Source organism: Harpia harpyja, chromosome 6, assembly GCF_026419915.1.
Source record: "Harpia harpyja isolate bHarHar1 chromosome 6, bHarHar1 primary haplotype, whole genome shotgun sequence".
Lineage (NCBI taxonomy): Eukaryota > Metazoa > Chordata > Aves > Accipitriformes > Accipitridae > Harpia > Harpia harpyja.
Window position 1 is genome coordinate 8,758,274 of NC_068945.1, and position 21,013 is coordinate 8,779,286.

At 43.9% G+C, this 21,013-nt stretch overlaps 1 protein-coding gene across 1 annotated transcript; it reads right to left on the minus strand.

The window, feature by feature from the left end:
- Positions 1-12,347: 12,347 nt before the first annotated feature.
- FOXM1 (forkhead box M1) lies at positions 12,348-20,775 on the minus strand. Its single transcript, XM_052790790.1, has 8 exons — positions 20,190-20,775; positions 18,939-19,087; positions 18,504-18,719; positions 17,974-18,102; positions 17,337-17,381; positions 16,298-16,376; positions 15,673-15,854; positions 12,348-14,550 (listed from the first exon to the last, which is right to left on the minus strand). Exons 1-8 carry the CDS (start codon positions 20,737-20,739, stop codon positions 13,498-13,500), a joined length of 2,403 nt encoding a protein of 800 aa, XP_052646750.1. The 5' UTR covers positions 20,740-20,775; the 3' UTR covers positions 12,348-13,497.
- Positions 20,776-21,013: the final 238 nt, after the last annotated feature.

Below are 21,013 nucleotides of genomic sequence, written 5' to 3' on the forward strand. Positions count from 1 at the left end.
TGCCTTGCAGCTGTGCTGGAGCCATTGCTTAAGCAGACCTGCTTTAGGATCTGACCAGCTAGTCCTGGCCCCTAACTCACAAAATATTTCTCTCCTAGTGCCTCAAAGGGAAGAATTCTTTAAATCTTGTTTAAAGCTTTCTCCCTCCTTCATCCCTTCTGCTCCAAAGAGTGGGTCACTTAACTCTTTATATCCTGTGATGTGCTAGTTCCCAGATCTGGCAAAAAACCTTAGCATTTTGATGGATATTACCTTCTCCCTTCAGAAGCATGCTGGGTTCTAGGTCACTGATTTTTTTTCTCCTCAGCTATTACTTTTTCCATCCTGTTCTTCTTAAACAGAGCCTATTTACTAAGTAGGTTAGGTGCTTTCAGGTTTTTTGCAGAATGGACACTCTTAAAGGTTTTCTAATGGAGAGCCAGACCACAGTGCAGCAAATTTAAGTTTATTCCCACTAGCTATGCCTTTCCCAGTCATCTTTTGTAGGCCCTGGAAAACAGACTCACCAACAGCCCGTGTTAGAAATATAAAACTGATTTAGATAAAAAACATCCGTACACAATCCCATACACACTGAGAAATTATTTTCCTTCTTTGATCCAGTCACATAGAATAATCATAACCCATTATACCTCACTATTCTCCACCCTTCATACCAAAATTCTTACAGGATGTGTAACAGTGCGATTCAGACAAGGGAAGAACCGCTCCACCTCCACAGAAGATAAAAGCCCTTCTCCCTGCTCCTGCTAGCAGCTTGGCCTTCTAGCTCAAGCAGTTACAGATCAGTGAGTGCACTGGGGCAAAAGATTCCAGCTTCTAACCACAAAGCCACAGCACTGTATCTGTGTTCATGGCTGTTGGTCCCTGGTCTTGACCCCCTCTGTGTCTGAGAAATGCTGAACTAGTGCCTGTATTTCTGAGGAAAGGCGTTGAAAAGCAGCATTTACCCATAGCCAGTTTGCCCGGCCAAGAAACTGGAGAGGGTCAATATTCCAGCCAGCTATTCCTTTGTGGAAGAAATTAATGAACAGTACCCAGAGTAGTGAAGGGGACGAATGGACTCCTTTGCTGAAAGAAGTAACTCCCAGATTAAAGAACATGAGACAAAGTAAAGATTTTACCTCCCTCTGCCAGGAGCATTAGGGAGTATCTCAGCTGTTTGAGGAGCTGCTCTCTTAAAGGATTTCACTGGTTTGACTTTAGATTTCACAAGCTGAGGTTCTTTCACCACAGATTTTCCTTGTATCTCACTTCTGGGAAGCTTTACCTAACCTAAAATATTCTCTTGCCACTGTTGCAAGTTCTAATACTTGTTCTCGTCTTAGAGAATTCTCTTCAGCTTTGATTTTTTCTGTCTTTCAACAGTTTGGAAACTATTATTTTGTCCTCTTGTAGAGCCAACAAAGTGCAGGTGGGAGGGTGGATTGTAGACAAAGAGCTTTACATTTGTTTTGTGTCAAGCTGGGCTGTTACAGAGCTCAACAATAGCCCCCACATAATGTAACCAGCCCAGGGGTTGTTTCTACATTACTCGAGTTTCCAAGGCACGGTCTCAGTTTGGTAGAGCAAGCTTCAAGTGGCTGTAGAAGTGCCCCTGGGTGTAGCAACTGTGTCCAGGCCAGGAGATTCCTTGTGGTGGCCCAGTGCAGGATCACTATGAGACAACTTTCTGCTCATCCTCTTGCATTCTCACAGCCTGTGCAGAGTCTGTGGATGCACAGATGGTGCAGAGGAGGGATGAGAGGACAAACCTTACTCAGTCAATCTATGCATGCTTCTCTCTCCCCTTCCCTCTCTGAAAAAATTCTTTGAAAAAAAAAGCTTCCTCTGCTTTGAATTCCTTCCAATTTGTCTATTTGGACAATAAAATATTCTTCAAATAATAAGTAACTGGTTACAGTATTTATATCTGTGAATATGTCTGGCAAGTTTCCTTGAGATAAATGTCCTCTCAGATGTACATAACGTTTTAGCTCAGCTGCTGGACAGCAAAGTGTGCCCTGCCAATAAGGTCAGTCAGAAAGAATAGTTTGCTTGATTAGGTAATTTAGGGTCAAGTCTCTGTAGTCATCTGCCACAGGGGCCAGGTTTATGAAAACACTGTGGCAAACTTGGAACAATGTTGTCCAATATGATTCCCCCTGCTGTATAAATATTGCTTGTAATGATTTGTGTCCTGTCTGTATTGATTTCACTGCTTGAGCTAAGCTGCATACAAAGGGGCCTTTTCTGTTTGGTTAGAATAGTTAGCACTGTCACAGAACAGTTGCTGATCATGCAGCAGGCAATGCAAAATTCCCCCTTCCATTACATGGCTGCATGAATTACGCTAGATGACTTTGGCTCTGTTTTCAAAAGGGGAAAGAATATTCACTTTTATTACAGAGCGCTAATGCACATAGCAATGACAATGATCTTACTCATGCTAAAGCTTCTCTGTGCTTATGAAGACATTCAAAGTGGAGAATAATTTCTAGTAGGAATATGCTTACCAATAAAAGTATTTAGGAGTCTGAGATGAAGGATAGTTGTGTATTTAAGGCCAATAGCACAGTACTTGGAAATGTGCAGTCTCAAAGATGTCTCCTGTGTGTGTCTCTGGGTAGTTGCTTTCATTTCACTGTCCCTCCACTTCCTATCTGTAGGGAGAACAGTATTTCCATTATCCACTTAGCTCGAGGCTAAGAATGCACTTGTCCCTAACACAGACAATTATTTTGAGTCTCTATGTCCTGCTGTAATAATAATGAAAATTTTACATGGTTAAGTCTCCTTTCAAAAGATGCCCTCAAAGCTGAATATTCAAACAGTAAAACCCAGTGCTGTTGGAGTTGCCTCAAAAAGCTTAATTTGGTACCCATATGTGTGGGCTTATTACTAAAAGCACTTACAGAGTCTTGGCAGGGTGGCTTTGAGTGGCTGTCTATAGGTTTCTGTCAAAACTTTTATTTTTTCATACAAAACAACACCAACAGAAGCAAAGAAATAAGACAACCACCTATACACTTTTTGCCTGTGCCTAGCTAGCTGTAGAATCAGAGCAGATCTCGTCTTGTTCAAAATGAAGCCTGGATGTAGTTCTCAAAAGGTAAAGGATCTCTCCATTGGCTGTCCTTGCCTCCAATCTCCTTTCCTTTGGGGACTGGTTTTAGAGTCCTCCAACAGATGCTGCGGAAAACTTTCCTATCAGCACTTGCTAGGTGTACTGCGATGTTTCCTGTCATGTTTATTTGTAAATGGCTTTCTTTGTATCTTAAAGCAACTGAGATCAGTCAAATTCTTCATCGGTCAGTAGTATAACTGGCTGAAATTAACTATAGTTGCTTTAACCAGGTATATTTGTCAGTATACACATTTTAAGCCATGTATATTTCTGCCTGTAGCAAGTTTCTGGTTGCTGCAATGAGATGCTCTGTGAGCACCTTGACTGGAGCAGTTCTACTGTAGCAGGGCTACTCAGACGCTCACACTCAGTTCTGGGGGGAGTCAGCGACTCTGAAGGGTGCTGCAGCCCACCTATGCTCTCTTGTTCAGGCAGACTTTTATTTATAAATACAGCAATTCGAGCTTCAGTGCTCGCTGGTTAAATCTTTAAAGACATGCTCCTGTTGTGGATGGTTCTTCAGGAAAAACACCTCAGCCCTGCTTTAGTGAATCAGCACCTTTTCCACATTGTGTTTTCTCCTTGTTGGTAGGTGCAAGGCACGGGGCTCATCCCTTGTAGAACAGTCACACCCAAGCCCTGAAAACAGTGTTTCACATCTCTCATGCTTTTCTGCGGTACCCGATCATTTTGCCCCAGCCTTAAACCTGAGGACTGTTGAATCTGTGACTATGATGGTCCTTGTCCAACCTTCTCCCGTTCTTTATTCTCTCAAACAGCCTCAAGTTGCACCAGAAGAGGTTTAGATTGGATATTAGGAAAAATTTCTTCACTGAAAGGGTTGTCAAGCATTGGAACAGGCTGCCCAGGGAAGTGGTTGATTCACCATTCCTGGAGGTATTTAAAAGACATGTAGATGTGGCAGTCAGGGACATGGTTTAGTGGGGGACTTGGCAGTGCTAGGTTAATGGTTGGACTCAATGATTTTAAAGGGCCTTTCCAACCTAAATGAGTCTATGTCTTCTGACCCCTGTCTCCATTTGGCCCTTTGAGTCACCCTCTTCTCATCTAGGTCTTCCTCCCCATCATCCACTCCCTGAAGCCCAGTAGAAATCGCTAGGACACAAAAGAGCTCATGTTCTGATGCTCAGCTGCTGGCAGTCATGAAGAGCAAGTTCAGAAAGAAATCTCCATACACTCCAGCAAGTTTGTGCTGGAGCACACTCTGTACTGAGCAAATCTCTTCTCGGGTTTTAGTTGCCAACTGTGTCTCTGCTAAGGATGTGAAATAGAATTTTTAAAGAATGTTTGTAACAGCCAAAAATTGGAAATTTTTCTTTCAGCTCATAAAAAGGGATACATCAATGCCAAGAAGGACACCCTGACAAACTCCCTCCACAGCAGGGAAGCCCTAGGTCTTTTCAACAAAAGGTTTGCTATGAAATGTTTTTTTTTAACTTGAGCAAAACATTCTTGTGCTGTCATTTATAGAAGCAATTGGGCCATTTGAACTGAATTCCCTCTGTTCCCTGCTCTTTCCCTCCCCAGTAGAATAAGAATAATTCTACTTGAGACTGATACTCAGTATGGGTATTTTCTGCTCAAACAATTCAGGATTTTATGATGGAATCACCAGCACAGGAATACTGCTAGAACAGAAACAGCTTTGTGTACACAATGCACATACAGTGGCAGGAAGACAGAGGGTTGTATAATCACCCCAAGGATTTGATGAATAACAATGATGGTTTAACAAAGTAATTTTATTTTAAATTATAAATACTGGGTTTCTTTCATTTCTTAGCTTTTAGGCCACAGTCATACATTGTATCAGCTGTTCTTTGCATTCTTGATAGCTAGGCTTTGGCATGATTGGAATGACAACTGAGATTATCTCATGATCTCCTGACTCCAGCAATCAAGATTTTAATGAAAACAGCAAACAATCAAAACTGAGATTCCGCTATGGGAAACTGCAAAACAGGTCTTATCGTTGTAGTATGCCAGTCCCATGGGTATACATAGCAGAGTGCAGACTGTCGAGCACTAATTAGCTACAGGGTGGAGCTCCTGAGATCAGACCATTCTGTGGCATTGATATCATTATTTGCAAATACTTGGAAAAGCATATTGATGCTGAAAGCATCTCCAGTGATCCCATCCCACAAGTTGCAAGCGATGCGCTTTACAGTGTCAGTTCTGCTGCATTCCTGACCTTTCTCCCCCTCCTATCATTGGATGTTAAATACATCAAACACTGTTAATTGTCCAAAATTTTAAGGCTACATTGTGATTTGAATTCATAAAGGAATGACAAGGGTCCCAAGTGGCCTTTGAAGCAGAAAAAGTGAATGATTAAGACATGTAGAAAATGAGAGGAGGGGCTGAGAGGGAGTGGGTAAAGGCCTACAAAGAGCATGCGTATATGCACCAAACTTATGGCGGGGTGGGGGTTTGGAGGTTGGGGATCATCCTGGTCTGCATGTAAAGACTGGGGGTTGTGGAGGGAAATGTAGAGACACCTGCTCTCCTGGAAGACTATTTCCAACAGAAACTTTGCAAATATGAAAGCCCTATTCAGAGGCCTGGCAGGACTATTGACGGCCTGACACATGGAGCACCATGGTTTTTCCCAGCATCCGAGTCCTAACATGAAACATGGCCCCTGCCAAGAGAGGGAGAAGTAAAGGAGAAGACAGACACTGCGTACGGAGCAAAGATTAAATAAGCCGTGGTCATGGGGAACCTGAGAAATAGAGAGAGAACTGAGAGTGTCTAAATGGAGAGACAGCAGTAGCACAGATTACATATGGGCACTTCCAGCCTACAAGAAGTAGCCCTAAGAGGATGACGGAGTTCTTGACAACCAATATTCTTATTAAAGTTTCATGTACTGTTGACTTGACAATGCCTGAAGCAACTCCTCCTCTAGTTACCACTCTGTGTGTAGCAATAGCTAACAGGCAAGGCTTCAACTGCCCCAAACAAAAGCTTTTCTGAAGTGACTCTTAAAGTTGAAAATGCATGTTGATAATTCAGGACAGATTATACCACAAGAGTCATATAACTACCCCCAAGTCGAGTGTTTCAGGGCTTAACAATATACATACATTATCCAGAATAAAAATTGCAGCTGGAATTTCATACCATTCCACCATCCAAAATTACTTTGAGCATAGACAAACATGTAATCTCAGAATTCAGAATAAAAAAAAATATAGGTTATCTAAACATGTTACTCCATGAGAAAAGCATAGAGTTGAGATGGGATGTTCTGGCCTGTTGCATAATGATATTATCCAAAACTTTGACTTTATTTAAATTTACACCAAAATACATAAAATGTAAACAGTACACCAAGAAAAGATACCATCTTGATAGTGAAAAAAGTATTCTATAGAAAATGTCAGCAATATTAAGAGATTCTTCTGAAGTCCAGTGAAGATGAGGGTTTTTTTGTCCTGTTGGAAAATTGGTCTATCCATTTTTCAAACAGTCCTGGTTTTAATGAGCCAGTCTGTTGTTTGTAACCACAGAGGAATATAACAAAACTTACCATCTACGAATTACATTACTAAATAAACAAAGGTCCTATTGGCAGCAACCTCCTATCTGTCCATGAGAAGGTAATAGAGACCAACAGCAGGGAACTTAAGCCATCCATGTCTGACTAGTTTAATAATCATTTGTGCTGACTGTTTTGCTTGACTTTCTTAAATAATGTCATTAAATGTTTCTGTTTTAAATAGGATACATCAAAAAAAGGGAAGCAAACATGGAGGATAAATAATTCTGATGATATATCTTCTATGCAAACAGTTTACCAGTGTGCTCTATATAATGACTTCCCACAGATTTTGATGTGTGGAATAGAATCTGCTTTGCATAATCTTTTGCCTGTATTGGTAAATTGTGTATCATCAGGATATTTACCATCTTTATTATTTCAAGAAAAGTTGTAACTGAAACTCAAGGACAAATGTGCCATTTGAACTGCATCAGCAATTCAGATTCAGGGCCTTTATGTTCTAAAACTCTGCTTGTATCAAAGCAAGAAACCAGTCTGAGATGACTAGTGAAGCAGGACACTTTCTTCTTAATCACCTCTGGAAAATGGGGAGGGGGTGAAGGAAGGCTGTTTCTGTTCAGGAACAAGCTCACACTTTTCAAGCCTGTCATTTTGCTCTCTGAATCCATTATGCATTTTAAAGAGGAAGTCAGGCATTTTACTAAAAAAGAAATTTCCACCTTTGTTCAGAGCTAGACTGCCCTCTGGTAGAAATGGAGGCCTGACACCCTCACAAAAAGATTGCTGGGTTGTAAACCAGGGTCTCTTTCTTCCATATGGGGAAGGGCTCGAGTTCTTCTTCCACCAGCCACGTTGCAAAAGCAAAAAGATGCTGATCATCTTTACTGACCGCCTGTCCAGGGACATCCAGTCCTTTTCAGCTGACAAAATGGAGTAGGAGGAGCCCCACTCAACCCCTTTGCATCTGTCATGCTTCTTGCCAGGTATAGAGCAGAATTTTCAGAGGAGCAGAGGATCCACTTGCTGGCACTTGCTGGCTCCCTATAGCTTTGTGTGTCCCAGATCCTTTGAAAATTGTATCTTAATGTTTTTTTTCACTGGCTAGGTGTTAAACAGCCTGCTCTGTTACCAGAACTTAAGGACAGTCTTGGGATGCTCCTGCACATTTCTTGGAGAAGACCTGGCGAATGCTACACAAAGGGTGTCAAGAACTGTGCCTACCTACTCTTGAGCTACAAGAGGTCCATGAGAAGCCAAGAAGTACAGCTCTGTTCTTACTGAAGGAGGATGGACAGAGGCATCCACCATCTTACAAGATCACACATCTACACTATAATCCAAATACTGAGCCTGCAGAGGGACAGGGGATACCTGCCTTCTGGCCTCTTTTCTCCCTCTCTATATATCTCCTCTGTTCTGAGCCTACTTCATTGTTCTGCTCGCAAACATACAACTCTTCAATTCTTTGCGGGGTTACAACTCCCTATGCTACACAGACCTTCTGTTTCCTGTGAATTGCCAACTTGACACTGCCCTGACACCCCTATCCCAAATGCCTGAAGTAAGATCTTTATTCACAAAGCCTTAACCGTGTTCCCCATGCTTCTTTACAAAATACTTCTTTTTCCTTCCTGCTATTACTGTCGTGTGGCAGCCAAGCCTTTTACCTGGTTACAACCATAGATCTCTTTTGAGAGACACTCTTTTTGACAGCACTGTCAAACTGCTTCATTGCTGTCACTTGCTGAGCAAGTGTGACTCTATATGTCCCATCTTATTCCCAAGCCAGACTAAAGCTTCAGGTGAGCACCCCAGATCAGCAGTAGGGATAGAGGTATGCGGTAGAGCTACTGCAGGGAGGGCATCGGAATTCTTTTGGTCGGGGCTGGTTGTAAGCCCTGCACCTCCACCTGCTCACAAGCAGGAAGAGGGGGTAGATGGTCCTGTACAAATTCCAGAGAACCTCTGATTTCAAAATGTAGTTACTCACTGAAAAAGGTTGCAGAGGGAGACACTGGCAAAAAGCATGGCTTTTTCCTATGGAAATGCTGCTGCTGTTGTAGTGTTGCCCAAGAGCTGTGCTGCTTTAAAACAGAGGCATAACAGGAGCATGTCTTTTCTGGAGGAGGTTATCAATAATCTTTATTATTGGACGCTGCTGCTGTGTTACCTGTTCCATCCATGCCAAGAGCTGGGGGGGACTTTCTATCCCATGACACAATTACCTATATGCTTCCACCTGTCTGAGTCCCCAGTATACAGTGCCCCAAACTCCCTAAGCTTCAGTGTATGCTCTGCTCCTATATTTTTTCACCAGCTCCTGACAGAAGGCAACTGTTCTTCCTCAAGGTAAGTCTCAATGCTGTCTCCTGATAATGGGCATGAGGACTGGGGCAAGACCAGGGCCAGAAGTCCTTCAGGGCAGGTTCAACTGGGCTGAGCTTAACACAGGGTGATTGCAGGCTGGTTCTTGCTGTTTGGAGGCTGTGTCTGTCCAAAGGGAAGGACAGTTCAGAGCATTCTGTTCTCAGACAGGTGTACTTCTCTGTCTGTCTTTGACTCAGCTAATTCCTGCAGAACAGAGGCTGACAGCTCTGAATGTATGCTTTTGCATAATGGAGGGGCTTGTGCTCAAGAAGTTCTCTACTACACATCTAACCTGACTGCAGAAGAATTTCTGTCCTGCTCAGTCAACTCCCTGCTCTGCCTATGTACCTCAAGTTCAATAATTGGCTCCCCATGGTCCAAAATAATGCCTTTGGTTTTGTTTCTCACAGTGTTTTACTTCTGCCTGGCAGCTCCATCATCTTGTTGTTCTAGCCTTTCACTCACGACAAACATTTTCAAAACATAATACTCCTACCCTGCAGCCCTGCTTCCACTCTTCCCACTATGACCTCACTGCATACGCCTCTAAGCACTTACCCAAAAGCACCAAGTGCTTGAGTTCCAGCTGTCTGTCTTGTCACTTCAATCCTGAGCAATGACACCCTTGACCAGTCCAGTTGCTCAAATATAGGGTACCTAAACAATGACCTCTGGCAACAAACTCTGCCAGTTTAATCTGACATCATCTAAACAGCTGCTTTGCTGAGCGATTAGAAGCACAGCTCCCCGCTTCTCTGCCTCATGCCATGCTTATCTGCCTTCCAACACCTGATCACATTTAATCTTGCAGGTCTTCTGTGGGCTAGGCCTGGGATATTAAGAGTAAGTGTCCTTCTCCCTTTGTGATAACAGAGATGTGAAACTTCTTACTGCTAAAGATGCAAATATCCGTGACTTCTACACTCAAACAACTTCCCTTCATAGTAGTTTATGTGCTGCAACAACTCATTCCCGTAAATAGTGACATGTAAATACCAGCAGAGAAAGACCAGAAGGAGAAGCCAAACTTACAATTTTCAACAAGCTGGCTGCAGTCACTCAGACACTGGTGTGATAGCTTTATAGCTTTTTGTACAACTTGACAGTGGTGAACATAACAGGATGAAATTAAGGAAAGGATCCAGGCAGAATATCAGGCAAACACTTACAGATGGAGAGAAATAAAGTAGTCTTCATGAGGGTTGTGATGAAATCCTCACCAGGTGGGACTTTGAATCAGGTTGGGCAAAACACTGGGAAATCTGCTGTGGGAGCAGTAGGTAGGACTGCTTAAGGGGATTTTTTTCTGTTGTTCCCCCCACCTTTTTTATATAACTGCCCTCTAGCAGGGCTCCCACCAGAATACTTAGCAGGAGGGGAAACTAGTCTTTGGGACTACTGTGTTCCAAATATAATGTGAGGTGGCCATCAAAGCACCTCAGCTAACAGGCACAGCAAGGCATCACCCGCCTGGAATTGACACCATCCCATCATCCCAAGGACAAGAGCATTTCATAATTTGCTGGAGACATGATCCCTAGTTAGCTGGCTCTTGGATGTCAGTTGTGTGCACGCATCCTTTCAGGAGCAAGAAGTGAGGTAAAAGGGAGATAGGATGTCTTGAGAAATCCAAGTAGGGTGTTGACAACTGTGTAACATGTACTAGCAGAAAGTGTGCCACAAACCACAAAGTGGGCCTCTTCTGCAGCCTCATGACCATGATATTGCCTTCTGTCTGCATCTTTCCTTCCCCCTGGGCCTAGATCTAGGTTTATGGCTTTCCCTTCAGCTCTCCTCCGTGAAGACAGATGAGCCGTGTAGCTTTGATCAGTGTTCATGGCAGTCTGTTAGGATTTCCTCATCAAAGAATGATGATTTCAATCCAGGCTGGAGGACACGAACTACTTACTAGAGGACATCTGCGGAGAAGAAGGAATCACGACCTCCTGCCCTCACAGGCAGTATTGGCAAATCGATCCTAAACAAAATACAGTTAAAAGGCTACTGGCACCCAACAGTTTGTAGTCCTAAAGCTTTCTGAAGTCCTCTCTTATTTCCTGTTTAGAGGCAGGGAAATCCTGAGAGTCAATCTGAAGGGATGGAACTTCAACTTCTAATCACTGACAAAAATCTTCTGGACTGAAATTCACATGGCAGCCTAGTAAAACATTTTTCACTGTTGGCCTCAAGCCAAGCAGTCATTTGTGCTAGGCAGACAGAAATGCAGATCGGGGAGTCCAAAATTCCTCCCTAGAAAAAACTGAAAGAATAATCATCATCCCAAAGTGCTTGAAACAGCTTCTGAGGGCAAATAACCTCTAATAAGCACAGGAGAGAACTGCAGTTCTGAAAACCACACACATCCAAATCTGCTTTTGTGTTTATAGGGTGTGCTGGGCTTGGCTGGGATAGGGTTAATTTTCTTCATAGTAGCTAGTATGGGGCTACATTTTGGATTTGTGCCAGAAACAGTGTTGATAATGCTGAGACCTTTTCATTACTGCTGAGCAGTGCTTACACAGAGTGGAGGCCTTTTCTGCTTCCCACCCCACCCCACCAGTGAGGAGGCTGGGGGGGGCACAACAAGTTGGGAGGGGACACAGCCGGGACGGCTGACCCCAACTGACCCAAGGGATATTCCAGACCATATGACATCATGCTCAGCATGTAAAGCTGGGGGAAGAAGGAAGGGGGGGACATTCGGAGCGATGGTGTTTGTCTTCCCAAGTCACTGTTACGCATGCCGAAGCCCTGCTTTCCTGGAGATGGCTCAACACCTGCCTGCCCATGGGAAGTGGTGAATGAATTCCTTGTTTTGCTTTGCTTGCATGTGCAGCTTTTGCTTTACCTGTTAAACTGTCTTTATCTCAGCCCACAAGTTTTCTCACTTTTACCCTTCTGATTCTCTCCCCCGTCCCACTGTGACAGGGGTGACTGAGCGGCTGCGTAGGGCTTAGTTGCTGGCTGGGGTTAAACCACAACATAGGGGAAGGCAGAAATACAGATTTTTGAGTGAGACTTGTTTTGCATTTACAAAATACAGAAACTAGTCTGCTGGTGGTGTTCTGATGTTTTAGACTAAGTTAGTATGCTTCTGACTTGTAAAGTCAGGATTTACCTATGAACAGCAGGAAAAAGTATATTATATGAAGCAAGGGGTTGAGTAACCAAATCCCATGTGATATGGCCAACATGGCCTGAGAAATACTGAAAAAGTCCTAATGATCACTTTTACTCAGTGATCACAGAACACACACACATTAGGCAAGCAAAAATTGGTTGTTCGTGCTATGGCCTAGCCTGAGCATGCTGCTAAGAGTGAAAGCAGTAAAGACAATACTCGGCTGTGTTCCCACAGAAGCTTTATTGAGTATGTAGATACGTGTGCCATCATTTGTCCGTTCGCAGAAGGATCAGGTCTTTTCCATGGCAATTTCCTCTTTTGACAGGAGTTCTATAGAACTGGGATAAGTTGTCCAATTGCACCAAGACAAACATACCTTGTGTTTCCAGAGGTCACTTTTCAGTGGAAATACCAGCATTCGCTTTATAGGTTCTTTTTTACATTTTCAACTGATGATTGTAATGAAGGCAGCTTTAACCATTCAATAGAAGTCCGTCTTACTGCAATAGTGACTCTACCTAGTCCTCTAGGTACGTAATAATAGGACTCTGGAAGCAGAAGAGCTATACAGCTTGATCTCCATTTCAGCCTGGGAAAAGGAAGCCAAACCAAGATTTTATGCTGCAATCCAGATAACAACCTGTTTCAGTTTGACTTGGGTCACACAGAGGTGGTTTTTCAGATGTTTGCCCCACCAACCTTCAGAACAGCCTAGACCAATGTGTTTCTGAAGTCAAAGAAGGAAAGAAAAGTATTTTGGGCTCCCACCTAGGGTAGAAGAATACAGGAGATGTGGAACGTATGGACAACACTAAGCCAAACACTTTACCAGCCCAAATATTCCCATAACCCTACAAGAATAAAATTATTATTATTATTATTATTAAGAGCTAATTTAAGGAATGTACAGTATTTACAGCCATTAAAACTACACAGAATATACTAAGTAATAGGAGAACAAAGTAAAGGGAAGTAAGGACAGAGCTAGGAGGAGGTTCCTAGGCTCCTTCCTCTTGTACGTAACTGAGGAGTGCATCCATTTCCTCTGACACCTTGAGTAGCAAATGCCATTCAGGGCCTACCTAGATGTTTTCTTGATAACCTCTCTCCAGAGACTCTCATCTCTAGCACAAGGTTAGAAAGGTTCTATCATCTTGTGCCACAGAAAGTCTATTGCAGCTTATAAAGGGAGCTCATAGCAGCCAATGGGCCTTCCTCCCAGCTTAGCAGGAGTCAATAATGCCCTCTGTTTCCATGGATGTGGGAATTAGTCAAAAGCAGACAGTCTCCTTAGACTACGTGAACAGATCTCAGAAGAGTAGAGTGCTTTCTGTAATATCACAACAAGCCAAATTCAGTCCTCAGGCCAGTTTACTTCAGTTCAGGTATCAGCTGAGACCAACTAATGTCCGTTCCTAAGTTTTCATCCTCAAGACCAGGAAAGCTGATATCTAGAAGGATTTTGCTCAGACTGTCATTCATGGTGTCCAGGATAAGGCCCTCCATGAGTGATCGGTTTTCAGCAAAGCCAGAGGCTGGCAGTTCAACAGATGATTGCTTAGTAGACTCGTGAATAAAAGCTGGAGAGCTTGTGAGGGGGGCATGCACCATGTCACTGGATTCTGTATTGAGCAGTTCCCGAGGGGACTCAAAAAGGGGATTTTTAAAGGGTGTGCTGTTAAAACCCAGCAAGTCCTGGTTCTCCTGGAAGGGTGTGAATGGCAGCTGAAGGGTTCTCACTGGACTGAAGTCCAGCTCGTGACTTCCCTTGGCTAAGGATGCAGACTTCCAGGGGTCAAGAGCCCCTAGTGGGGGGGTAGTAGTTGCTGAGACCTTGCTGGGAGTAGAAGAAACAGGCAATTTGCTGAACATGTCCTTGACTGGTGTTTTAAAGGGCCCCTCTTCCCCCTGCGAGCAGCTGAGCTGTGATACATTCTCAAGAGGCTGGCCTTCCTGGAGGAAGGGGCGGTCTGCCCCTAACCGGAAAGGGTCAAAGCCGTTGCTTTCTGGCAAAACAAGGACAGGCTCTTCTGAGCGAGGCAGTGCTAGGCGTTGTTTCCTTCTGGATCTGCCCATTTCCCGCCTTTCCCGCCTCTTTATAACTAGCGTGTCAGAAACGCCCTTAGGTGGTGACTTCAGTGTGGTGAATTGTTTCTTCTCCTTTGTGGATGAGACAGGGAGGAACAAGCCTGGCTCCTCCTTTACCATTAGGGTTGAGGCAAATGGGGACAGCCAGTCATCCAGTTGAGAGCCTTCTTCCTCCTTTATACAGACACTCTCAGGGAAAGAAGCTGATTCCTCACCAGGCAGAGAGCTGCTCTCCTTTAGGGAATGGGTTGGGGAAAATAAACCTTCATCACATTGACTCTCCTCCTTGACAGCAGCCATGGGTAAAGAGGATGACTCTTCTGTAGAGAGTGACGTCTACAAAGAAACACAAGCAATATGCAGTCAGTAAGCAAGGATATCTAATCCACCCCAAATCCAAATGATAGGGGAAGGAAGAAAAGAAAGGCTGGCACTTAAGGACAGCAGAACAGCCAAGAGGAGGCTCTTCAGAAAATAGTAATTATAACAACAGCTAGAGATTGATCTCTGTGTGAGGTTGATACAAAGAAGCCCAGAGACCACATGGGAAGGATTTTAGCTAAGTGACTAGAAGTCATGTCCTTCAGAGCACTTCTGCTATGAGGAACTTCTAGGAGTACAGGCAGAAGGAGAGCTGAATATTTCTGGAAAAGTGTAACCCCTTTGATTCCTTCTTACACTATCTACATGTGAAATAAGAAAATGAATGAGGACAGATTTCCCAGAAACCAAGGAAAAAGAAAAGAAAAAAACTGAGGTTATCAAAAGAAAAAGAGCATGGGGGAAAGATAAATCATAGCAGGATAGAACATAGAGCAGGAGGCACACAAAGGAAAACAGGATTATGGTTAGACAGGATGGAAGAAGTTAAAGCTTTGCAACATCTAAGCATCCAAGTCAGTGAGATGCCACGAGAAAGACCTGTTTAATAGCTGTTTTGCTTGAGCCCAGAATAACTGGGAACTCCACAGAATTAGCAAACAGCAGGTACTGAAAACCTCTGGGAAGAGACTACATGCAAATAAATGTTCTTTCAGAAGTTTGCTGTGTTATGTCTCTCTTCAGAGCTATCAAAAATCTGAATGTTTTAGAGGCGGAACAAAGCCATTTCTCCCATTCTTATTTCTTCACACCCAAGCAGTAGGGAAAAATTTTCTTGACTAATACATAGAGCCCCCTCCTCTAGTGAATTATAGTAACATCCTTATAACAAGTCAACTAGCAGGTAATAGTCACCCTAGAGACAGAAGACAGCAAGGATTATCACTGGCTAGTTCCTTAATATGAGCTTAGAGTGTCAGAGCACTTAGCAAAGATGCACAAAGGAACCATATGAAGAACAGGGTCCATAGAAGGCAAGAGCTATAGAAAAAAAACAAAAAAACCCCAACGAACCAACCCCCCAACCCCCCCAAAAAAGAGCCAAAGGAAAAAAACCTCAGAAAACAAGAAACCAACCTTTGGAGCAATGCGCACACGCTTATTGCTCCGGAAAGTCTCTGAGCTGTTGAGGGATCCTCCCTGTGCCGTGGATAGAGGAACCTTCATAGAAGGCTGCAAGACAAGAGGCTGACTCAAAGGAAACTGGATCGGAACCAGGTAGGAGTTGATGCGAGGAAGCAAAGGCTTCATCTTTCGGCCTGGAAGGCAAAAGAATGGACTTGCTAGTCTCTTGCTCTTTCTCTACTGCCTCTTGAAACCCAGGCATCTAACAGGAAGTCCTTCTAAATACCCCAAAGTAAACATCTGATCAGAGATAGGCTCACCTGCCTTCTCTGCTAATTTCGAGGCTACAAATCCCAAGCCAGAAGGCCTAATGAGCAATAGTCCTTCATACAGATCCTAGCCCTCCAGTTGGGGCAAGCTCTGCTCTCACTCCATTTGAGTACCTAATCCCCTCCGTCTCACCATCTCATCCTCTCAGACACAGCAATACTGCCTCAGCTCTAAACCTGACAGTAGGAAGCCTAAAAGCTGGCAAACCTGGATAACAAGTTCCACTTTTATTCCTAAGGGAATCTGGGAGAGTGCCCCAGATTTATGGGACTGATTCTTTTTGGCCTAGGCTGATGTAGAGACTCACGTGCATTCTGGGGTTCAGTTTTGCTGCTGCTGTTGCTTCCCGTGTTCTTCTGGGGATCTGGAAGATGTTTCTTTTGGTGCTGCAGTCATTGTGAAATAAGAAAGAGGAGAAGGAGAAAAGACAGAGATTTAAAGAGAAGAATCCATTTTTATTCCATCGCCTCATTCAGAACTGTGAATCCAGAAGCCTGTGCTGCGCTAATACAGAGAGAACAGCTGTTAGCACCCAGCACTCATGCCAGCTCTATCTCTGTGCCACTTGTTGTTTTGCAGCCATGCCATCTCAAAGCCAGCTGCCAACCAAAAGCTGTGTAGAAAAAGAGATGGCATGACAGAGCTGCTCCGGCTGCAGACTCTACTGCAGAAGTGACCTGGTTTCGGTGTCCTCAGTGCCTGAGGAAAGGTGAATAGGATAGCTTTATTGTACATTGGATCTCTATACAAACCATAGACCGGGGAGGTGTTCAAGTGGAACAGCAGAGGCAACAGAGGAATCGGAAGTCTAAGCAGATGGAAAGAAGGCCAGGGCTGTAGCTGTGACAGAAAAGTGTTTGATTGGCTGCTTGCAAATCTGTCATTGTTAAAACTGCTGAATGCAAGAGAGACAGCAAACAGGTTCATCCTTCTGAGATTCACAATGCAGCTGGGTTCCAAAATGAAAAAGGAGCACGCAGAGATCCTATTCTCTCTGGATCTGAGCCTCAGAACAGACTGGGACTGCTGCCATGGAGATGAGGATTTTGCCAGAAATCTCCGTCTGGGCTTGTCCTCTGAAGCCTGTTGGTGCCCATCGCAGCCTACTTCAGCACTAGACTTCTAGTTACTCAAAGCTGTACAGCTCTACAGCTGTAGAGAGAGTGTATCATCTGAAGGCAATTAACCTTTGGCTTGACTCCTTTCCCCAGAAAGGGTGTGCATGGAGCTGTATGACTAGGTGCAGCAGTGACATAGTCCCCCTCCCCAAGCCTCTTCTCCTTTCCTTCAGTGACTGGCAAGAGGAGAATGGAAGCCCAAGCCCCGAGCCAGAGGGTAAGTCTTACTGATTCAGAGTGCTCAGGCGATGTTGGTGACCCCAAGTCCAGCGGCTGGTGGCAGCAAGGCATTGAGAGGAAGAAAAATAAGATGAAGTTATCAACCAAAGGGGCAACAAACGGGATATTTTAAACTTGTATAATCTGAGCAAACAAGAGTCAATCTGTCCACCCACTGCAGAAAACACAGAAGAATCTAAACACACCTATACCAGACTCACAAGCTCTGTTTCTCCCACAAAATGGTACACTTCCGAAAATACCTAGCTGGGATAGGGCAATTCCATCCTATGACTGTCTAATCAAACAGCATAGGAACTCCTGGTTGATTGCAGTGGAGAGCTTCTTGCTAGGAATTTGAATCAGGCCCATAGAAAGAAGTTGAACAGGCTCACTATTACGTTTGGCACACCACCTGAAGAATAAACACATCCCACAGAAGCTCCAGTTCATATGCACAGCCACAGCACCTTTTCTTTCAAATACAGAGCTTGACTATTTGTCAAGAGAAGTGACTGAAACCAGCTTCTACAAAAAGGTTGATGTCAAAGCAGCCTAACTTTCCTGTTAAAATAAGGTGCACCTGGCTAGTGTGGCATTTAGGAACGGTACAGCCTGTCCCATTTTCTTTGCATGAGGCACTCACCTTAAATACCTGGTCCAAAGTGAGGCAACGGTTTGCATCAGGGTGAATAGTCCAGAATGAGATTTTACCATTAGCAGAGGTCTCACGGACAAACATGTCATGAAGGGACAGGTTGTGCCGAATGGAATTCTGGGGAGAAAGGGGTGAGGGGGAGGTTGAAAAGCAGTAGTTTTCTTACCAGCACAGCAAGGCCTAACTCAGACATGACTGCCCTGGCAGAGGGGTTACATTCCAAAGTGTAGACAACATGTACCTTTATTTTCACTGCATACCCAGCCAACCCATCAGTTTACCTGAGACCTCTATTCTTACTCCAGTGATCAAACATCCCATCATCTTGCCTAAGGGAAATGAGAAAAGGGATACAAGAAGTGGAACAGGGAACATCTGGAATGAGAGGGTATTTGGGGTGTGGTGTTTAAATTAATGTCCATGTTGCTCTGCAGACTGGGGAACAACTTTTCATTTTCATCCAGCAGGCTTATAATGTCAGCCTGTGGCCCACAGCAACTTGAGAGCCTGCTCGTTACCTTCCAACCTGGCTTAGCCACGTGTTTAAAATACGGGAAATGATCTTCAATCCAGGTGTAGATGTCCTTCAGAGTCATACGCTTCTTCTCAGTGCTGTTGATGGCAAACTGGATCATAGCCATGTAGGAGTAAGGAGGTCGTTCTGATACTGAATCCTGCCATGAGGAGGCGGCGGCAGCGGTAGGAATAGCACCAGCAGCAGAATCTTCTTCAGTCTGAGAGACAGAAGGAATGATGCATGAGCGCTCACAAAGTTGACAAGATGGGCCATGGAACATCCCTGGATCCTCCAGGTTCTGCTATTGAAATCAGTAAGGGCCAAACTCGGGTTACTTAGAGATGGTGAGGCCTAGTTCTTGCAGGTCTTCTGATCCACATGGATTACTTCCCTTTCAAAAGTTTTAGCACATGCTCTGTCATCTTCTGCTACTTACCTTAATTCTTTCCTGCAGAGGTATCTGGTTCTCTTTCTCCATGTCTTTCTTCACAGAACAGGGACTTAGCCCATCAGATCTCATCTTCCCCAGCCACTGGATGTTAGTTAGACTATTGTCCAACACAGAGCTCATTGTCTCGCCACCGCCTGTTGGGATAACAAGCCCATAGCTCTGCTTACTCACACATAACCCTCTTCCCCCTTCATCTCAAGTGCCAAAAGGAAGGAACTAGTCACGGTTCTGAAAGAGGTATCCCTGTCTCAAGATAGGGACAAGATGGTGTTGCAATGCTAACTTTTCTTGTGGAAGGAATTCAACCTTGAATTCCTGATTTCATGTGAATCTGCACAATTTCTGAAAAAAGTTGCAGCCTTAAAAACAAACATTCAAACCAGACTATTGCTTTCAACCAAAACTGGACAATGTTGATCCAGTACTTCAAGAATTCCAGTATTTTTAGCCAGAGGATGAATCTAGTAAGCAGAGGCCAAGGAAGGTGGTGACAAACTCCAACTGAAAGACCTAGCATAAGACCCCAGTCAGAAGCTCAGATGTCTCCAGGTTTTTGAACTGCAGCAACGAAAACTAACACAGTTTTGTTAATTCTGGTGAGGTTGATTGTAGCAATGCAGCTATTGCAGCTGTCTGTGGGTTCCTGTCAGACAGTACTATACTGTGGGATAAGATTTACTACAGCCCAAGAGCTACATAGCTATTTTAAGTTGCAAATACAAATTTGATCTGAGCAGTGTTTCAAAGTAACTTCTAACACTTATTCAGCAGCTTCATGAGACAGCCAAGGAGGAAACAGACTTGCCACTTAGTTATTAAAGGATGGGAATCATCTCTTCTTCAAAGCTCTAGGACCTTAGGGTTTGTCACTGACTAGGGTACTCTGTGTTAGTCCTGAATTCAGACATAACCCTTTTGCTAAAGGAAACTTTTGTTCTTCTAGACTTGATTTCCTCAAGCCAGCCCTTCTTTTTTCCCCAGCACTAAAATTTTGCTTTGCTATACACATTTATGTGCCATGTCTTCCAGCAAAAATGTATCCACTAAGATCCTTCAGATTTCACTTCATATGCATAGCTATGTAGATTATTAGAATCAAATCCATAGCTCTTTTGCAATTAACAAAATATTTTTCATTAATGCATACTGAGATCCAAGCACTGCACTCATCGGTCCACCTCACATCTCTTTGTCTATCTGTCAGGACAACAAAAAAAAAAGCTTAAGATTACGTACTGTTGCTCTCCTGTTCCTGTCCAACCGCAGAATCAGTTCCTGAATGCCAGAGCGTTGTCCCACCTGCAAGACCAGGTGTCTGTGTAACATTCTTCTCTCTCTCTTGACCATCTGCAGCCTTGGTTGCTGCACGGGGTTTCTTCTCTGATGGGAGATGCTGTGATGGTGTTGGACCGGCTGAACGGGATGTGCCCCCACTGCTAATGAGAATGAACTTGTTGGGCCCACTGTTGCCACATTCTTTTCCTTTTGCTGTCAGTGCCTCTATGATGCTCTGGATATCAGCATTCGTAGGGATGGCCACCACTTGTGTGTTGGGCATGGTGGGATGGTCAATTATCTTTATTCCTGCTGGGAATTTCTGCAGGCCACAGTCCATTTTGTCTCTGGGTTGGCTGTTGTGTTGGTCCTCCTGGCTGTGCTCCTGCTTAGGAGTCTTTCCATCCTGTCCACTGTTCTCATCTCTTGTTGAAGTACTGGATGCATCCTTCTGTGGGAGGGTCAGTTTCCGCCTTTTGAGAATTAAGGGCCTGCGAGGGCTGGTCCTCATTATTGATCTATACAGTCACTCTCCATTGAAAGGAGAAAAACAAATCCTGCAAAACAAAAGATACAACATAAGAGTGCAGATGGCAGGAACAGCTAGGAAAGGAGCAGCAAAACACCACAGGCCTCCCACAGAGCACACATTCTCAGCAATTGCTACAAAGCTAGAAACAAGAAAGGAAAATAAAAAATGAAAGCATTTAATAAGGTTGACAAGGCTATTGGAAAATAGTACTGTACCTCCTTTATGCACACCTTGTGTAAGCAGGACAGGAGAA